Source organism: Stegodyphus dumicola, chromosome 2 (assembly GCF_044657685.1).
Source record: "Stegodyphus dumicola isolate Sdum_Otavi_A_Nest chromosome 2, ASM4465768v1".
Lineage (NCBI taxonomy): Eukaryota > Metazoa > Arthropoda > Arachnida > Araneae > Eresidae > Stegodyphus > Stegodyphus dumicola.
Window position 1 is genome coordinate 236,500,797 of NC_140769.1, and position 22,924 is coordinate 236,523,720.

Consider the following 22,924-nt stretch of genomic DNA (forward strand, 5'->3'; position numbering starts at 1 on the left):
AATCAGTAATTTTTTTTGTATTTAACGTTGCTGCTTTTGTTTGTACTGAATGTCACAATTACCGGTACATGATCTGAAATCAGTTTTACTTGAACCTCCAGATACCTGGGGATAGAGGTGGTGGTGAGAGCTAGATGGAAGATATCTTCCTTTCTAGGATTGTCAGGAAGACAGAGAACATAAAAATAAATCAGGTAGTTGTTTATAAAATCTAACAGAATTTTGCCTTTATTGTTCATATGCCTGCATTCCCATTCAGTATTCTTAGCATTAAGATCTCCCACAAAGATAATATGCTTGTCATTTGGTGAAAGATAACCCCCTTTTTTTTTTTTTTTTTTTTTTTTTTTTGTCAAGAGAGTTATGAGAAGGATTATATATTGTGACAAAATAGACAACCCCATAGAGGGGAAGCAAAGCAGAAACTGTAATAGCGTCATAGCCATTACAGCGGTCTTCTTTGATAAGACATGACTGAAGAAAGTTTTTGATAGAGATCATGACTCCCCCCAGCTCTGTGACTCAGCCTATCCCATCTGTAGCAATTATAGTTTGCGATTTTTAAATTCAAGCAAGGACTCGCAAACATCTCTATGATTAGTGCAAAATCTGTGTCATAAATAAGTAGAAAGGTATCAAGCTCCTGTATATTATTAAGCACACTGTGCGCATTACAATTCATGATTTGGATGGGGCTGTGTTAATTTTGTGTTGGCCTATTATGCACAAGGTTCCTGACAATCACTTAAAGTGAGAACTTATAACTATGTGCTCTATACAATCCAGTAAATCAATATCAAATTAATTTAAATATTTACTTCACGAAAATTGACTAATGATAACATATTGATATAACTATTGATAATACTGACATAAAATAATAGCAGTTACTGATAAGCAGTCAGGCGCATGGCAATGGTGGTGAGTAAAGTATCAATCATCCTATCAAAAATAATTGAAAATAATCGTAAAATAATAATTGTGAATGTTAATAGAACTTCACAAAATAATATTAACTTGAAATTAGCATAGGGAAATGCTGATGCAGTCAGATTAATGATATATGTGGTCACGCTTAGCAAGCCATTGCTTATCTGGATAAGGTGTACTGCGTCACGAGAACTGGATCTGATAGCAGGAACAATCTCCACCGATGTCTTGCTCTGGCCGTGTCTTCCCTCCAAATCATAGGAAATTTACAAAATTCTTCCCTTATGCTGCTGCAGTATGTTTAAAAGCACATTTACTTCGTGATCTAAAGGTCTACATAGGAAGAGACATAGTCAGTTTTTACTTCCTAGTACGAAGTAAAAAGGAAGTACAGTCAAATACCAAAAATCCGCCAACTCCTGAAATCCGCATTGCCTCTCAAAATATAAACATTCAGTTTATAGGTTCCGGAAACCACAACATTGAATATGAAATATCAAAGAAAAATACTTACTGAATAATGACATCATTATTACCAAATAATAATGAATCATAATGGAAATACCAAATTATTGACATCATGATAAAAGTGAATGTCCCTCTAATCTGCATCAAGGTAAAAAAAGCAGACGTTTCACTCGACTCTTCTTTCAAGTTCACGATTGACATTGTTGTATTTTCTGATCTTTGTTATTTCACGAGATCATTTAGTGCTGCCTTTAGTCTTGTTTTTTTAAAAGTACAATTTTTAAACAATTAAAAGTTTAATATATATTATAGATAAGTAGATATATTTATTATTAATAATACAGTATTATAATACATTAATACAATTAATTACTTTGTATACGTTTTTCTTGCCTTGTATGAAGCAAATTTATCAATTACTTCATCAAAGTCGATCCTTTCAAATTTTTCTATTTCCACACTTTTAAAAATGCTAGATGACTTTAGGGATCTTGTCCCATCATTGATTGTAAATATGTCAAAATTTATTTTAATTTGCTGAACAAACGTTCATAGCTGGCATTTGATAATGAAATAGTAAGGAGTATTTGAAGTGTGACTCCTAGGTTTAGAGAAACATTTTATCCATAGATTTGTAATGGAGTTTTAGTGACATCTTGCAGTCACATTGACTGTTCAAAACAGTTAGGGGATATTGTGGGTTTCGGTATGAAATAAGCATATAATCAACAACCTTTTTAACAAAAGGAAGTAGAAGAGATTATAAAGGAAAATTATAAAAGTTACAAAGTTGAGAATATGCAAATTTAGTCTGTGACATCTAAAACTATGCGTTTTAGATAAGGAGCAAGGAGCGACCTGCAGCATTCCTTTTGTAGTAGGAGATTAAAAACAATTGACACACATTGAATGCTTCATAGCAGTGAATATAAGATGTCTCAACAAGATGAGTTAAATCGGTAGCCAGGAAGGCCATCAGTCGTTTACAGAAGACTGAAACGCAATCCATTATAGTGGAAGTGATAAGCATTTCTCAAAATGTCATTTTCAGACTACGGAATCGGTTTCTGGAAACTGGATATGTTTGAGAAATTCAGGACAAGGTCATGTTATTGTTTTAAAATAAAAAGCAGGAGCTATACGTGCATTTCGTTTAAAAAAAATAAAATTATATCTCTTAGAGAAATAAAGTGGTCAGAAAGAACGTTTTGTATGCGAAGATAATTGGTTGATGTTTTGCAAACATTTTATTACACATTTTATCAGACAAATCAGGAAAATAAATAACTAATTATATTACAATGATTATTAATTTTAAATATATTTTTCAGAAATTGATTAAAATAAAAACTGAAATTTTCCAGAAAATCTTGTTTGAAGACCATTTGGCGCCCGTTCGCGAGCGGCACCCGGGGCATCATACACCCCTTGCCCCCCTCGCTATGCCACTGCAGAATTGTATGGAATTGCGATATGATTGTGTATGATATATGGAAAAATATAGGAAAGCTGTTTAAATTTTACAGCAACAGTGATTCTAACACCGGAATCCGAAGCCGGAAATCTTTGCATGAGGCGAAATCGGCAAACCTCGTTGCTGTGTATATATAATACAATGAAAATTATAATCAATTTATATATGTAATAATAATTTAATGCATATAATAAGTTATTGCAATAATGTATATAATAATTTAATTAAATGTATCTAATACGCCTTATTTATTTTTCACTTTTAGTCTGAATATTATGATTTATCTTTTCTGTCCTGAAATCCACAAAATCTTAAAATCTGCACTACCTCTGGTCTCAAACTTTGCAGATTTCTGGACTTTACTGTATTGTAATCACGAAAAGTTTCAGCCATCATATTTCAATGCAATTATCCATTTTCACCGCTATTGAATGCAATTTAATGATGTTTGTGCTTGACATCTGTACATAAGGACAGAATAAAGGACTCTTTCCCCCAAAAAAACTAATTTAAAATGAATTCTGAAGAGAATGGCGTACATAGGTATACAGTACACAGTATGGCATCTGTGTGTACATAGGTAGGTATACAGTACAAAGTCTGTAAATCCGGACTCGTCGGGATTTCGGCGATTCCGGATTAGGGTTTTTTCCGGATTATAGATCATCAATTTAAATCTGGTAAGATAGCATGCAGAAATTATACAATTAAAAATATGAAACTGCAATTTTGAAATAAAGAGCAACTATGATCTAAAGTGTATCAAAATTTACAAAAAAAGCTTAATATTTATTTGTTTACTTTATTAAACATTTCTTTCAATGTAATTTGTTTAAGTTGCTTTGTTTTTTGTGCTAATACTTTCTCTTTAATTCTCTCTTCTATAAACAGACATAATTTCTTGTTCAGTTACAAAGTTCCACTGTTCAAATCCTGTAATTGCTGTGTCGAGAATACCAACTAACTTGTCAATCGAAATTTTTTCGTTTCCAATAACCTCTCTGTCACTTTCTTCACTATCAAAAGCGCGCATGTGTAAATGCTTTACTGGCTTTACGTGCATGTGTAGCAGACGTGCGTATCAAACGTTTACGCGCATGCGTAAGTTTGTGGCTTTGAGGTCCGGATTACAGACTTTGTACAGTATATCTTTCATAACTCAAAAATGAGTAGCCTCAGAACATTGAAATTTTGTATATAGGACTGCTATAACATGTAGATGTGCACCTTGTATTTTGGTTGCAATCGGCCACAACAAAGGAATATAAATATATATATATCCATTCTGTTATTCGGCTCGGTGATCTCAGTTTCTTTATTCTTATATGTTTGTAAATTGTGCATTTTTTGCTTTAAAAATGATTGAATTATGCTGTTCTTATCTTCCGGTTAAGGTTTTTATGCCTTTAGTAAATCTGTATGCGATATTTTTAGAACTATCAACAATTTAAAAGTTGTTTAAGTGCCGCTAAGCCTAATAATTTTTGCCATGTCGGCCATTGCTTCTTTACGTTTGAAACAACAGACTAGTAGATTTGTTGCCAATCTAGAGAAAGTAAGCTTTGTAATAACAAAGATAACATCTTCTTTTATTATTGCAAATTAAATCCTGCTTAATCCATTCTGGAATTTATTCGAGGAAATAAGTGTTTAAGATTTACTTCATAATTTTCAAAACAGACATTTTGAGATTTTATGTATTTTTGCTTGTCGCAAAGTGAGAACTGAATTAATTGAATGAGAAATACTGAATCGTCTGTGAAAAACTTTTTTTATTTTTGTTTTTGTTGTTTTTTGCTTAATTTCCTTTATACATCATTTTAGATTTATTATAGTATTTCAATAGAACATGTGGCAATGATTAGATAATTCTTAAGATGATATCAATTTTGTGCATTCTGAGTTATAATATGAACGAAATATAACGCTGTTAAGTGAACCTAATGCCAGAGTGTCGCCTATGTTAAACAAACATAGTGAATTTTAAATAGTGCATTTATTCTATTGTGGTTTATGCGCTATCAATGAAGTATATTTAATTCAATCCAATAAGGTTAAATGAAATGCAAGAAAAAATGTGTATAATTTAATATTCCGTACAAGGAAGTCATGGGGTGCACACACAGATATTTTAGGATAAGTAAATGAAAAAGCTTAGTTCTGAACTGATAATGGCAAAAATTTAATGTAAATTTAGAACTTCAATAAACTGCAGAACAATTTGTATCTTTATCAGTCCCGTAAGCTGCTTCACTCAAATTCATGTAAAGCTCAATTGCTTTGTGATCTAAAAATGCAGAAACAATGTCAGTACCATCCATTTTATTTCAATAAATGTATTACAAATCAAACCAAGCAGAATAATTAAAAAAAAAATAAAAACAACACTAAAAATGCTATATCTATGTTCAGTATCAATCAGTTTATTCATCCTAAAACAAGTATTTAGGCCAGTGATTAAAACTAATAATTGAATTAAAAATTGTGCCAAAATTTAATAAGGTAAATAAAAAACCAAGGATAAAATATTAAAATCACATGAATTTGAAGAACTGAAAAAAAATTGTTTATTGAAGTTTTAAATTTAATAAATTTGTGTCATTATCCATTCAGAAATAGACTGTTCCATTTACTTCTTTCAATTCACCAACCTCTTGAAGATGATGTACTGAGAGATGTAAATTCTTTTGAGCCTTTCATTTTTGTACCACTGATTTGCATTTATTCAATTTATTCAATACTGGGGACTACAATTACACACAAAAGTAAGATTGAGAATGGATAGGTGGCCTTATATATTGATGCTTGAGGTTCGTACCTACTTTGCTGCATTCTACAGAGAACATGCTTGCATCATCATTTTATTATCACTGAATAGTGGATGTGTACTTTGTTTATGGGTTACTGATGGTCATGTTCGAATTGCTCCTGATATCTGCAAAACTCCAGGTATCTTTGAAAATGTTCAGCAATCCCTGCAGCATCAATTCTAGGCATGTGTCACTGCAAATGGTTGGAATTTTGAGTACGGTGGATCCTTGTAGGATTATGGACAGTTTGGTTCATAAATAAATTATCTGAACATAAAAGCAAAACAACAAGTTTCTGTCATTAACAAAACCTAATTGCAAGCGACTTACAGAACCATCACTTTGGTTTGGAAGCAGTTGTGGTCTCAAGTAAAGACTAAGCCATTTGACATATAGGACTTTTTCCTGTTATGTATCACATTGAGTTTCTAGACAAAACCATGGGTTAGGCAGCTAACAGCTAAGATGTCAAGAAGTTACTAGAAAATTATAAAAATGAATTCAACAAGAAATAATTACAACTTCAGAAGCAGCAATGAAAGGTGACTGTGAAAGGAATGCCTTCAGAAAAAGAGGAAGAAAGAAATTTTTTTTTAGTTATCTGATTCCATGATTCAATGAAAGGTGACTGTGAAAGGAATGCCTTCAGAAAAAGAGGAAGAAAGAAATTTTTTTTTAGTTATCTGATTCCATAACTTTGTGAAAAATGGAGGGAAAAGTAAAGTTTTCATATAATGATATCACCCTGAAATTACAGAATAACCATTTTCAGTGATAATGCCATGTCTCACTTTTGAACCAATGTTGTCTATGCCATTTTAAAGCATAGACAACAACAAATCACCTTGATAAAATTTTGAATGAAATGGAGGCCCATTAACTCCCAATTAGTAGAGGGTGAACCTGTAAAATTGGCTAATAGGTGGAGTCTCTCCCCATTGGAATCTCTTTGTATTAAAGTGGTTGAACATCAAAGTCCCTGACAACTGAACTGGTCATAATAATTGAGAGGACAGAGTATTTTTTTCACTGGCTTCCCACATTCACCGGACCTAACCGGCATGTGATTTTTTTTCCCTTTGGGGCTTTATGAAAGATCATGTCTACATTCTGCCACTACAAATATAGTTTCAAATAGTAAGTCTCTCATAGTTGAATGTATATGAATATAGTCATATGCATTCAACTATGAGATCTCAGTGCCCGTCCTTGATCTCAGTGCCCGTTTTGAAAAATTATGTTAGCTGCTATACCATGGTAGATGAGGACTTTTTACATTCTGCTACAAATCATGGTTTCCTTATGGAGTTCTTGAAGACTTATTTCACTTTCTTATATTTAAAACTGGTAACCATACATTAACTTCATATGTGTCACTGCTGCTAATCAGTTGGCTGAAAAATCAAAGGAAAATGTTGTAATTATATTCACTTTACTCTTTTTGCTTCTCCCCCAATTGTGGGCACTAGCCATTAGAGACATTAGCCACTACTAAGGCTATAAGTGGTTGCCACTATTGAACCACTTGATAGGTGGCCACCATTGTCTCCCATGAAGGGACACGCAATTTACATCCATGCCTTCCCTGGGATTCGAATCTGGGTCCTTCAGTATGGCAGTCAAAGTCACAATCCACTTTTCCATCTGGGGCGTCACTCATGATAGTAATAGAGCAGTTTCTAAAGTACTTCTGCTGTAGTATTATCATTAGTTCCCATCTTTCATATAGTCGAATCAGCTTATAATATAGGATGTCCGTGTATTATAACATACAATGATGTATTATAACAGTTTAATTTAGACTGTATACAACAAATCATATGCCAAAGTGAAGGTAAACTAACATAATTTTTCTTACAGATGTGCACTTTGTTATATGGTACACATTCAACCTCTTGTCCAATGCTTCCATCACTTTGGTTAACAGGTCCAGAGTAATGGAAGCAGTAGCTTTTTCAATTCTGTATTCCAACTCATTAGGTAGTAGCAAATCATTAGGTAGTGGCAGAATGTAGACATGATCTTTCATAAAGCCCCAAAGGGAAAAAAAATCACATGCCGGTTAGGTCCGGTGAATGTGGGAAGCCAGTGAAAAAAATACTCTGTCCTCTCAATTATTATGACCAGTTCAGTTGTCAGGGGCTTTGATGTTCAACCACTTTAATACAAAGAGATTCCAATGGGGAGAGACTCCACCTATTAGCCAATTTTACAGGTTCACCCTCTACTAATTGGGAAAGAGCCATTCTTGTAACATATCCTGATAAGCCATCCCTGTTATGGTAGTTTTAGTTAAGCAAAATGGTCTGTTCACTTGATGTCAGGACAAGGCATGGGAAACATTTAATTTTGTAGAATTTCTTTGGTGTTCCACAAGTTCATGCGGATGTTCTGACCTCCACATATGAACATTATGGGTATTATTACACATCACCTTCCCACTCAGATGAAAGTTGACGCATCTTTGAACACCACACAATCAAAAGCCGTCATCCCATTCAAATACTTTACTTCCAAATTTAAAATTTACTCTGTAGTCATCTAATTTTAAAGCATGTAACAACCATAACCAGTATGGACCCATTTGTAAATGTTTCCTTGGAACCTTCCAGACTGTTGTCTTTGGCAATTGAAGTTCAAGACTCTGTTTCCAAACAGATTTTTAATGGCTATTAAGGTAAGATGCTCTGACTTGGTCCACATCCTGGTCAGAGACTTTTGGTCGTCTCATGCTTTTCTCTTTACAAACACATTCAGTTGTTTCAAATTGCCTATACCATTGGCAGATGTTTTTGCCACATAGGGGAATGCAATTAAACTTTAAGTAAAATGCATGCTGAACTGAAATTACAGATTCACTCTTAGCAAATTGCAGAATATGAAGCGCTTTGTGTTCAGTAATCATCATTTTGTTTATGTGGCACTGCAAGCGAGAAAACCACAAAACACTATTCTTGCATGCACTTATCTAAAACTGCTTGAGTTACTTTTTAATTTCGATCTCAAACCAACACTCTACAATGTTTATAGTAGATACTGTAGTACAAAGTCTGAGATCCGGACTCATTGGGACTTTGGTAATCCCGGATTTGGGACTTTTCCAGATTACTTTGATCAACAGTCTAAATCTAGTAAGGTGATATGTAGAAATTTAAAATAAAAAATGTGAAATTGTGATTTATAAAATAATGAAGCATTTATGGTCATAAAAGATATCAAAATTTACCAAAAGAAAAAACTTGATATTTATTTGTTTACTTTATTAAACATTTCTTTCAACGTAAGTTGTTTAAGTTGCTTCATTTTTTTTTGTGCTCATACTTTCTCTTTAATTCTATAGACAGATAGTTTCTTGTTCAGTTACAAAGTTCCATTATGTAAGTACTATAATTGCTGTGTCGAGAATTCTGACTAATTTGTTTGAGTTCAGGGCATCATTTAAGTCATTTACATTTATATTAAAAAAGATGTAACTTAGTACAGATCCCTGAGGAAGACCAGTCTGCAGAACAAAACTTCGAGATACTTTATTTCCAAAACCCAGATATAAGTATTCAAGAGTAATTCCTTTTCATAATAACCCAAATTCTTAAGAAATTCAGCATGGATATAGTCCACTTCTAGAGATTTTCTAATTTTAAGATTTCTCAATGCAGTCTTCAGTTCATGTATTACAAAAGAGGAGCCAAAGACATCATCAGGTGCTCCAGTCCAATCTCTTTTAGAGTAAGGAAGACTAAAAATTTGAGTGTGAATATGCTTAGACATCCCACGAGCATCATCAGTCTTTCTCTGGTTTTATTAAAAATCGCAGGCATTTGCAATAGATTCTTCAGATGTAAAATGCTAATGTCTACATACATGGGTTCTTTCTTAGATGGAATGTATTTAATTTGTGTTCTTGCTAGGTAGGTACTTTTTTTTTATAGTCAATCCCTGAAGTAAATTTATTAAAAGCTTTCCGTTTATACTCAAGTAAAGATTTTTGAAAGAATGCAGAATGTCTCCTCCAAACAGTTACATCACACTATCTCTTAGTTAACGCATTTTTTTCAAAGATGATCTCTAATTTCCTTTAGGTGCTTTCTTTGTTATTACCAAATACTGAAGACAACTGCTGTACAAATACAGTAGCAAACGTTTCAATGTATAATTTTCTCGAAACTTTAATCCTAGCTGCCATGTTTAATATTGAGAAAGAGAAATAAAGCCCATTTTGTATCTCGTGCAGCCCTTGTACTTTTTTACTTAATTTTTAACAAAAGTTCTTAATATTAAGTAAATAATTCTTATTTTCTCTGGGTCACAGGACCTGCAGTAGAGGGTCGCCAAAAATTTAGTAGTTTTGATATTTCTTTAACTTATTATAATAATTTTACAATTATCAAATATTTTTACATAATGTATCTGAAAATAGATAAAGATAAGACAATACAGACCAAAAAAAAAAGGGGGGGAATGTTTCGACACATTCTTTTTATAATAGAAGCGTTCATTGTACTTGTTTTGAACGTGACACTGTCATTTTGTCTGTTACTTATTTAAAATTTTCACATTGTTCTATGTCTTAATATTAGAAATTAAAGGTAATGACCTAAAACTGAAATGGTATATTTTAGTACAAGTGAAAAACATTGACAGTTTTACACACGCGTGTGTCGGATTTGTACAATGCTTATGGGGTCCCACAAAATTTTCGTAAATATTATGGGGTCCTGGGGATCGCCAAAAAAATCTCAATAATAAAAAGGGGTCGTAACTGAAAAAAGTTTAAGAAACGCTGATATATATCATCCTATATGGTGATAATTATGTCATCATTAATATTATTGTGATGTGATTATGATGATTGTGGCATTATCATCTTTAATATCATTATGATGATTATGGCATTATCATAATTTCATATATGATGATGCTTATGAAATTTGTTTATTGATTTTCCCATCAAGATTCTAATTTTTATATTGTCTGCAGTGGACAGAACATCATTCTTTGGAAGACTTCAAGATTCATGTTCAAATTTTGCTCACAGAAGACGCAGAGATTCTACTTTCGGATATTTTAAACAAGATTTGGTAAGATATATTCTAACAATTACATTCTTATTGCTTAAAATTTATATAAAAGCCTATTAAATGCATAATAAATCTCTGATTTAAAGGAATATTTGGGAATACAGTTTTTTCAGAAAATCCATTCAATTAACTTAATTGTATTTTTGTGTATTGTTTGGGAATTGGAAGCTATGTATATGAACTTAAGACAGTGTTTTGCTGTCTTAGGACCTCTTTTTCTTTTTCCTTTATCCTTTCAAATTCGAAGTCTGTCTTTAAGTTCTTGCCATCAAGAGAACTTGCAACTTAAAAATGAGTTTATGAGCGAGGACATCTTTTGAATGCTTTTACCAACTCGCTAGCATTGCAGTGTGGGTCAGTACATTGTAGGGTACAGAGAAATGAGAGTGTAGATTTCCTAGGAAAGAAAGCCCAGAAAAATCCCAGAAATTTTACCAACTTTAATTCTGCTAAGGGATTGATAAATACGGAATTTAACAAGATACAGGATTCAAATATGTTAACTTAAAACTGGGGGGAATGCATGGTAATGTCTCCCTGGGCAAGGGATATGATATCCCTGATTCTTTTTGAGCTACAGCTGTGGCATCATTCCATCTTTTGACTGAATATGATTGCCTTAATGTTCATCTCTTTTACATTAGACTCAGGAATTGTGTTCTCTTATTATGACTGTATAAGGTCTACGGGAAAAGCATATTTAAACACATGCTGTGCACTTAATAGCTGTATTTCTGTCACCCAAAAGTACTAAAAAGCAAGATGGCTAATGGTTTAAATGCCAAAAGCTAATCATTTATAAATAAATAAAACTTATATTTAATTTTGTTTTACATCAGTAAATATCACATCCACTGAATAGTTTATTATGTCCACTGTTTGTTAATTTTCTTTTAGTCATATTTAAAAGTAGTTTGATAAATAAAAGCTTTTCTTTCCTATTCAGGATTTTCTGACTATAAAAATGTAAGAAAATTACAAAATGAAATTAGCCAAAAAGCATAAAATTGAAAATATATAATAATATATTAATATATTTTACGTAAGAATCATGTTATAAATGGTTCAGTAACCTGGTGTATTATAAAGCATATATAAAGTCATGTATTATAAAGCGAGTTTAAGTCGATTTGAAGTTCTTTTGAAATTTCATCAACGTGCATGCTAAAACATTTCGACTATCTTGATTTTTGTATGAGAACCTTCTGGCTTTTCATACATATTTCATGGTTGGTAACTGTGATATGCATAATAAAATATGTTAACTTTTTCAGAATTTAAGATTAAAAATTACATCTATGATTAACAACCATGATGCCTTGTTAAGTAACTGCATGTGAATAATTGTAAATAAGACTTTCCTGGGGCAGTGTTATTTTTATGCAGTAAAAATTAATGTTGAATTAAAGTACTTGGAATGGTAATTTTTTTACTAGGAATGTTAATTTGGAACCTGTTAAAAATGTTAAAAATTTTTAATTTCCTAGACAGTTTTATTTATTTATTTATTCTTAAATAAATATATTTTAGTTTCTTCTTCTTCTTCTCTTTTTTTTTTTTTTTTTTTGTTTTTCAAGAATAGTGATTTTAGTTACTTGCTAATATACAAATATGCTTGAGCGTTTATTTAAAAAATTTCTTCTTCCCTTCTGCTGATAGTTTGATATTTTATAATGTAAACTCAGGCAGCATGCATTCATAAATTATGTGCAAAAAATATATGAATGGTCTTTCATATTAAAAACATAAAACTCAAACATAAAAATATCATAAGTGTATACTTTATGCAGAAATTTGCCTATTTTTTGGCTATATGTATAATATAGTAATTTTTTTGACATATATGTATAATATTTTGTAAAATTTGAGGTAAATTTCCTGTACCTTTTACTCTATATTCACGTACATCTTTGGCAATAAAAAATTGCATGAATCAACTATTTTCTTACCAAATTACTATGTTTATACAAGTATTTTGTGTGAAATCTACATATATTTTCACGGGTATACATATATTTATTTAGTACCATATTTCTCTCATTGTATGCAGGTAATATATGAACATTACGAATGTAAAATTCCATTTTAAACACATCTGATTTTTATATACCAGTGCTTTTAGTTACATTGCACATTACATACATTATTAAAATAGAATACATATGTACCAATCATAGTTAAACTTTAAATTGTTTAAAACACCATCCACAAAATTTTTCCCATGCATATGTTAAAAATTTCCAATGTTTATTAAATATCATAAGCTAAAAGAAACCATAAAGTTTAAGAAACCAAAAAGTTGTTCATGAAGTAAATCTTTTTTGTAAAAAATATATGAATTTAATACTGTAGAAAAATTCATAATATTTAGTGTTTTGTATTGAATGATTAAATGCTAAGCAAATTTCAAAACTAGATTTTTATGTGTTTTACTTTATGAAAAAATAAAAGCAGTAAGAGGCACCCTTAATATATATGAAATTTCCTCTTTATTAAGAGCCATTTAATTTCCATAAGTTTGTGTTTTTGGTTAATTTAATGTTTCACAGCTAATTTTGTTTTCAGATACAGTGAAATTTACCAGAAATTTTTTTAAAGTCATTTTAAATGTATCTTTGTTGAGCTAATGCTTTAATACTATAAATATTTTGCCCATTGAAAAAGTAATATTGACTAATTGATATACAGTCAAAAGTCTTTAATCCGGACGTTCATAATATGGAATGATCTATAATCCGGACCTCAAAGCTACAAACTTTCTGCGCATGCGCGTAATACCTTTACACATGCGCATAATACATTTACCCATGCACGTTTAATGTATAACGGACAGTATAAGCTAAGCTAAAATTATGTAATTATCTATTTCAATTAATGTTGCAGATTGCATGTACTTAAATGTAATTAGAAAAAGTAAAACAATGGCAATTTTTTCTGTTCAAATGGATATGCATCACCAAATTGTCAAAATAAACTGAAATAAATTTATCATCATTCATTCATTTGTAGTTACATTGTAGTTAAATATTTCATCCACTGCTACTGATATCATATTAAAAGAACTAAAATTTAATTCTTCAGTATAATTTATTAATTAATGCTAAATTTTTTCCAAACTTTTACTCTATTTTTGTGTGAAATATTTCCATGTAACTTATCAGAAAATTATCTCAGATGGATATCAAAAACAGATACAGTCAAAAGTCGTTAATTCGGACACCCATAATCCGAAATGATCTATAATCTGGACCTCAAAGCTACAAACTTACTGCACATGCGTCGCCTTGACAGCTGCAAATATGCGTGTGCGCATGCCCAAAATACGTTTACGCATGCCCGTTTAATGTATAACGGACGGTATAAGCTAAGCTAAGATTATCTAATTCAGTTAATGTTGCAGATTGCGTTGTTCCTTAATCTTCGAATTGGATCTGGCTTATTATTTTTTGCAGACTGTTAGAGTAATTTTATAAAAGTGAGCTTAAACTTTTGATTATTTCAAAAAGAATTTCTGATTCTAGAGCTGCCAAAGGATCTACAAAGTGAAAGCATGTTTTGATGTCCATCAAACAAAAAGTGGAATTGCTGCAAAAAATGGATAAAGACATATTTTTTGTTTCTCTAACCATTCCGAAATCTGTTTATCAATTTCATGCTGCTCTGCGGGTGGGGTGGGGGGGAATTTCGTGGCGCGCAATGAACTGGTAGTTGATCTGTCAGCACTATACTTATCTTCAGGGCAGATGTTTTTATTTTATTCGGCTTATAATTCCTTACTAAATGCAGTATTTCATCTCGATGTACTCCGTCTTTGATATGATTTAGATCAAATTCCTCATCATTATAAATATCACAAATACACATCAAATAGTTTTCTGATTGCAATTTTCTAGTTTCGACTATGCGTAATGTATGCTTTACACATGCACGCGTTGAAAGAAAAGTTTAATAAAGTAAACAAATAAATACATAGACTCCAACTACTACGGATTCTCCGTAGTTTCTACGGAAATTCATGAAAAACTACGAGCTACGAAAAGTATGGAAAAAACTACGGATTTTACAGAAACAAGAGCAGGAGAACCAGTACGCAAAACGAAACCAACTAATTCATCCGATGATTGGCTGAATACTCGTGTTATCATATATCACGTGTTGAGTGCGTTCCTAGTTTTGAAGAATTAGCCAATCGTAGATCAGTAACTCCAACCGTTAACGACTTATCAATAGTTCCACCCAATTGTCTGTCTCCCAGGTTCCTCGCTGATGCGTGTTTAGGCTGCATTCGGCTGCATTGTGTAGTTTACGGCGAGAGCTTAGCGTGTGTCTTGTGAACTGTGAATCAGGTGAAAGATTTTTAATCATAATGCTGCCTCGAACGAAGATGCCAAAATTATCAAAGCAGAAGTTTAAAGATTCATATTCTTCAGAATTTCCATGCATTAAAGCGTCTGAAATTTCTGTGAATCACGCACACTGCAGTGTATGCAACAAAGACTTCTCAGTTGCTCATGGCGGAAAAGATGACTGTAAACGGCATGTGTTTTCTCAAAAGCATATAGAACTTGGCACTGTAAAATCTAAAGAAATAACAAATTTCTTAATAAAAGATGATGAAACAGATCTTATAAAAGCCGAATGCTATTTTGTTCGTTTTTTAATTGAACATAATCTACCGCTTTCTGTTTCGGATCATTCCAAAGAGCTTTTCAAAGCAATGTTTCCGGATTCTGCCATAGCAAAAAAATTTAGCTGCGGTCATACCAAAACTGCTGCTATTGTGAAAACGCTTGCAGAAAATACTGTTGCTGATATTATAAAATCAGTGTGCAGTACATCATTTTCTCTAAGTACTGATGGAAGTAATGATAACAATGATAACAAACTGTACCCATTGGTTATAACATACTACAGTAAAGAAAAGGGAGTGATAATTACTTCATTGATTTCTATTTTAGAATGCACGAATAATACAGGAGAAGGTATTTTTAATTGTATAAATGAAAACTTTAAAAACAAAGGTTTAGAATGGAAAAATTGCTTATCATTTTCTTCAGATAATGCTAGTAATATGATTGGAAAGTTTAAAGGTGTAGCATCATTTATCAAAATGCATCAACCAAGTATAATCACCCGAGGTTGTCCGTGCCACCTCTTGCATATAGCTGCAAAAAAAGCTACTGAAAAATTAATTGGCTCAGAAATTGAAATGTTGATAATAGATATATATTTTTACTTGGAGAAAAGTTCGAAACGGAAGCATAGCTTCAAAGTTGCTCAACAAATTTTGGGACAGAATGCAAAATCTCATAAAATTTTGAAATATTGCAGTACGAGATGGTTGTCTCTTTTAGAATCTATAACAAGGATTTTGGAACAGTGGGATGCTGTGATAAATTTTTTTGGAGATAAACCAGATAACAGTGAGAATGAAGGAAAGAGATTGCAAAACATTAAAAAAATTTTACAGTCACCGACCACCAAATTGTACTTGTTATTTTTGAAAAATACTTTGCCTTTGTTTATAACAGTAAATATTAATTTGCAACAACAAGCTCCTTATATACATAAATTGAGAAGAGAACTTTTTGAACTTTTAATGAACTTATTTGTTAGATTCGTAAAACCATCAGTAATTTCTAAAGAAAATGAAGATGTTACTCTAACGTCTATTCCATTTCAGAAGTATAGTAAACAAAAAGAAAATGAAAATTTATTGATTGGTGCGGAAACAAGACTATATTTAAAAAATGCCAAGTTGAATGAAAGTGAAGTGAAATCATTTTTCAATTCTGTGTGAGCTTTTTTTGTAACTGCATGTTCATATATAATTGATAAATTTCCACTGAGTGATCCATTTCTAAAACATGCTGAAGTTGCTGACATCAACTTGAGAACTGAAGTCTCATTTTCATCTGTTCTTTACTTGATGAATACTTTTCCATCCATTATTGATGAAAAATGTCTTAATCAAGTAGAAATTGAATTTTCCATGTATCAAGTAGATGATTTGAAAGAAATTGTAGATTTGCGTATTGATATAGCATGGGGAGAAATTGCCAAATTAAAAAATATGAATGGGTATATTAAATACAAAGTATTGCCTTCTGTAATGCTTGCTGTCTTAATAATACCTCATTCAACTGCAGCTTGCAAAAGAATTTTTTCTATTGTTAAAAAAAATCAGACGGAATTTCGACCAAATTTAGGTCTTAAAACTCTTGAAGCAGTTTTGATTGAAAAAATAAATATGCAGGCAAATGAAGAACTGTGTTATAAAAAAACATTCTCAAAATCAGAACTTAAGCTTGCTAAGCATGCTACATATAAATCTTTGCATTCATAAATTATGCGTATTTTGTTTAATACTTATATGTATCATTCTTGGTTATTTAAATTTTATTTCCCTGTAGAAATCATATCCAGAATAAAGATATGATTTATAGCTTCTGATTTTTTCTATGATTAGTAGTGATTTGAAGTACTTTTTATTAGTGAATGCTTGAGGAGTTAAAAGAAAATTTCTAATTAAATGTGCATATAATTTACAAGGTATATTTTTAATTATTCAGTTTTATATGTATATGGATTTTAAATGTAATAAAATTGATTACAATTAATTATTAATTTAAAATTAATGAATGGTTAATTACAACATACGCTACGCGCACATTTTCAAAGTTGTAAAAATGTCCTTCGCGCGTTGACAAGGTTTGCTGAAGGTTGGAGTCTATGATATTAAGCTTTTTTTTTTTTTTTTTTTTTTGTAAATTTTGATACCCTTTAGATCGTAATTGCTCTTTATTTTTATGAAATAGTTAATTTTATTGAAATAGTTTAATTTTATCTCATTAAAGATATGAAACCGTAACTAGTTACGGTTTCATATTTTTAATTTTATAATTTCTGCATGCCTTCTTACCAGATTTAAGCTGATAATCTATAATCCGGAAAAACTGATAATCCGGAATCCCCGAAGTCCCGACGAGTCCGGATTAAAGACTTTTGACTGTAGTGTATATGGCAGTCTCTAAAATTGTGGTTTGATGTGTGTCATATAAATTGAAAGTCAATTTAAATCAATAATAATAAAGGATACATTAATTAGAACTAGCAACTGTTTTAAAAAAAAATTAAAAAAAACACCCTTAATTTTATTATTTAGAGAAAACTCAGTGGAATTTAGATGCCATTCAACAAAAACTAAAATGCTTCCTGCCCCTGGTGCTTTTATCATTCTTAACTGGGAAGAGAGAAGGAATTCTCATTTCAGTTCATTATGAATGATAATGATAGTAATAAAAATCCTTAATCCTAAAATTTACTGTGTTTTCTCTATGTCATTTACATGTTTGTTCAGTTAATGTTTTTTAGGGTACTTAATGCTAAACATTATTATAAACCAACATTCTGATATCTAATGCATGGATAGGTTAAATTTTAGAAACATAAATACAAAAGGGAAAACTTTAAAGAAGCATTAAACTGCAGTGATATTATGTTGTTGTCTTGTCCATATTACATGGAACAGTGGTTGCCAGAGCCTGCTCCAAAGAGAGTGATATTATGTTCTTTATCATATGTAAATCAGCATTTCATTGATGAAACACATCTTTAATTATATAAAAATTAATATTAATGATACAGAAATACTATTTAGTAAAAATATCTGTGTTATAATTTCAGTGTTTCTCCTAAAACTCTCAGAATAAATAAATTATAATTAATGATTGATTGTTCGTATGCTGAATATGTTTCTGTTAAGAGTTAATAGCTTTTTTCCCATTGCTTAGAAAATAATTTTACATCTTATTTTTCTTATTGAATCCAGAAAATACCTACACAAATCAAAATGATGAAGCCATGATAATAATATACATTATTTTAATTTTCTAGTTTTATGTTAAATTTAAAAACTTTACATATCTTCCCAAATATACAAAAGCAATACAAAACTGAATTCATTTTCAAAATTCAGCATCTGAAAAATGAGTGAAGAAGACAGTTAGTAAAGTGAACATTATCAAAATATCAATGATCTGAAAAATATGTAATTGTTTTCAAAATTTCAGTAATACTAAATTAAGTATTAAATGTTAAATTCAAATACTGAAAGCAAAATTGGCATAAGCATGTTTTATAGGATCTTTATGTTACATATGCCAATAAATAATACTTTGATATGATTTTTTCCCTTTCATAACTGTGTAAACAATTACTTAATATCAAAAAGTTCCTTCCTCACTGTCAGTTCAAATAATGAGATGAAACATTCATCTTTATTGTTATTAATTATATTTAATCAAAAATAATTAATAGTATGCCGTAAAATATTTATTCATAATCCCTGTTTTAACATTAATTCCTCTGTTCTTTTACTTTGAGCATATTTTAGATGCTTATCTAAAGATTATTTAGTATTAAGACAGAGATTCTTCTGAATATCTGAGAAGGGACAGCTTCATAATGTTACCAACACTTTTATGCAAGTTGGCCACTGTTTGAAATATAGAAATTTTCATAAAAAGATCCTTACAAATATTCTACCCTTGTGAAGACCAGCTGGTAACCTGTACAATGAAACCTTCATAAGTTTGCTAGCTAGGTAGCAAACTTTTGAATTAATTTGTTTTGCTATACTGATTAGCAGAATAAAGGAAAAATTTATTTGCATAACAGCACTTTACTTACAGTTTACTGACATTACAGACATAAGGGTGCCCATATCAGGAAGGTAACTTTTAGCCATATTAGAAATTATAATTTGCGTAAGGATGTGAAGAGTTTATGCCAAGGTACTATTAAGAAAATTTGTATTTGTAATTCTGAAATTTTGAAAATGGGTTGACTCAAATAAAAGTGATGACATCATTATGAAACCATTTCTCTAAGAATGGTAAATGGTACTGAAATGACCCCATTTGCTATTCTAAGCTCACTGCAGTATCAGTTATTTAATCCTAAATTCCATATAATAAATCTCTGAGATATGTATTTTTATATTAAAATTACACATAATATTAATATTTTCGCTTGAAAGGATTACATTATAATATAGAATTATTGAATTGGTCCAAAGAGAAGTTTAATTTATTGAATTGGTCCAAAGAGAAAACATCTTGCTTAGCTTCATGATTGTTTTAGAAAAATAGCATTCAGTTAACATGCAATTCTATACATCACATGACATTTATAAACAGGAAATATTTTATTGAACTTAGTTTTCAAACAAGCAAATGTTCTCAATATGTGTCTGGTGCTAATAACCTTTCCAGGTTGTGCGCCATATAAACACTAATCCACTAATCCAAACAAACAAATGTATCACAATTTAAAAATTGGCCTATAATGCATTAAAACAAAAATGAGAATTATGTTTTTAGTAACTGTGAAACAGGAAATCCGAAATCTCTCTTTTCTTTGTGGTCTCATAGATTTGATATCGTATTTACTTATGACTCACCAGGCCATTGCATCACCAAACTGTAATACAGTCAAAAGTCGTTAATCCGGACTCGTCAGGACTTCGGCGATTCCAAATTATCGATTTTTCCAGATTATGGATCATCAGTTTAAATGTCGTAAGATGATGGCATGCACAAATTCTAAAATTAAAAATATGAAACCGTATTTTAGGAAATAAAGAACAATTATGATCTAAAGGGTATCAAAATTTACAAAAAAAGAAGCTTAATATTTATTTGTTTACTTTATTAAACATTTCTTTCAATGTAAGTTGTTTCGTTTTATGTGATAATACTTTCTCTTTAATTCTATAAACAGACATAATTTCTTGTTCAGTTAAAAAGCTCCGCTGTTCAAGTCCCGTAATTGCTGTGCCGAGAATACCGACTAACTTGTCAATCGAAATTTTTTCGTTTTCCCTAACCTCTCTGTCACCTTCTTCATGTCTTTATCCATTTTTTGTAGCAATTCCACTTTTTGTTTGACGGACATCGTGACATACTTTCGTTTTGTAGATCCTTTGGGAGCTCCAGAATCGGAAATTGACATAATCGAAAGTTCAAGTTTACTTTTATAAAATTGGTCTTACAGTCTGCAAAAAATAATAAGCTGCATCCAATTCGAAGATTAAGGAATAACGCAAGCATCAACATTAACTGAAATAGATAATTGTATAAGTTTAGCTTATACCGTCCGTTATACGTTAAACGCGCACACGAAAACATATTCTGCACTTGCGCACACGCATATGCACGCGCGCGTAAAAGCCTATGCGCATGTGTCAACGCGGCGCATGCGCAGAAAGTTTTTAGCTTTGAGGTCCGGATTATAGATCATTCCGGATTATGGGTGTCCAAATTAACAACTTTTGACTGTATTTGTATTTTTTATATTTAAAAGGGGGACAACAAAAATATCAGCAACTTCTTGATCTTATATAAGCATATCTGTATGTAAATATTTAGATGTATCAAAATACACAATTTTATAAAATATAATTTAAATAATTTAAGGTACTTTGGATCAAAATGTTAATTAAAAAAAATATTTCTGTGCAATTCTAATAATTAACATAACCATCAAGTTTTGACTTGGGAAATTATGTATAAAGAAACTTAAAACCACAGCAGACAGTAATAAATTTATTTAAAACTGAAAGAGAAATGAGAATTCTTACTTGATTGTTTTTTTTTTCAATTATGGTAGATCATTTGAATGTTATGTAACAAAAAGAAATGCCTTCATGAAGGACTCAAGGAAAACTTATATATTTCAGTAAATGCAACTGCATGAAAATTCAGTATAAAAAAATTAACACACATATGGAACAAAACTACCTGTTTTTTATGACATAAAATTTCATTTTTAATAACACAATGTCTTTGAGTTAAAGCTTTTACATTAAAGGAAATCTATAAAACTTAATTCAAGAATGACAAATTAAATTATTTTTAAGTAAAAATTCTAAAAACAATGACTAAAGAAAGCATTTAAATTTCATAAATAAATTAAAACTGCATGCATGCTTCAGAACAGAATTTTTAAGAATTAATCATGTTAATACTGCCTTTCTTTTTACATTAATCTGTTTCCTACTGCTCTTTTTTTTTTGCTTAATTACAATATTTTTTAAGATAAATATTAAAACATTTGAATAAAAACAATATAACTGTAAAAAAATGAGAAATGTATGAATAAGTGCGAAATAGAATGCTTTCAATTTATTAATTTAGTATTCTATATCATTAAATAGAACTAAACATTGAAAATATAGTACAAAGTCTTTAATCTGGACTCGTCGGGACTTCAGCGATTCTGGATTAGGGGTTTTTCTGCATTATAGATCATCAATTTAAATGATAAGATGGCATGAATTATAAAATTAAAAATATGAAACTGTAATTTATGAAATAAAGAACAATTATGATCTAAAGGGTATCAAAATATTAAAAAAAAAAAAAAAAAAGCTTAATAATTATTTTACTTTATTAAACATTTCTTTCAGTGTAAGTTGTTTAAGTTGCTTCGTTTTATGTGCTAATACTTTCTCTTTAATTCTATAAACAGACATAATTTCTTGTTAAGTTACAAAGCTCCACAATTCAAGTCCTGTAATTGCTGTGTCAAGAATACCGATTAACTTGTCAATCGAAATTTTTTCGTTTTCACTAACCTCTCTGTCACTTTCTTCATGCCTTTATCCATTTTTTGCAGCAATTCCACTTTTTGTTTGATGGGCATCGAAACATGCTTTCACTTTGTAGATCCTTTGGCAGCTCCAGAATCAGAAATTCTTTTTGACATAATAGAAAGTTCAAGCTTACTTTTTATAAAATTGCTCTAACAATCTACAAAAAATAATAAGCCAGATCCAATTAGAAGTTTAAGGAACTACGCAATCTGCATCATTAACTGAAATAGATAGTTAGAAAATTTTAGCCTAGCTTATACCGTCCGTTATACATTAAACACGCATGCATAAACGTATTATACACATGCATAAATGCATATGCACTTGCATAACCATATTATGCACATGCATAAATGCTATGCATGCACAGAAAGTTTGTAGCTTTGAGGTCCTAATTATAGATCATTCCGGATTATGGACGTCTGGATTAAAGACTTTGTACTGTATATCATTCAGTACGTTCACAAACAGAAAAAAAAAAAAAAAAAAAGGCTAAACATGAAATAAG

The 22,924-nt window shown here is 30.8% G+C and overlaps 1 protein-coding gene across 3 annotated transcripts in view; it reads left to right on the forward strand.

Moving 5' to 3' along the window:
- Positions 1-22,924, forward strand: part of LOC118193137 (uncharacterized) — an 85,640-nt gene that overhangs the window by 14,810 nt on the left and 47,906 nt on the right. For all 3 annotated transcript variants that reach the window (XM_035364185.2, XM_035364184.2, XM_035364186.2), the window contains one exon: positions 10,660-10,760. In XM_035364185.2, the coding sequence (XP_035220076.1) occupies positions 10,660-10,760 (101 nt within the window). Of the gene's footprint in view, positions 1-10,659; positions 10,761-22,924 lie in introns of those variants that run through there.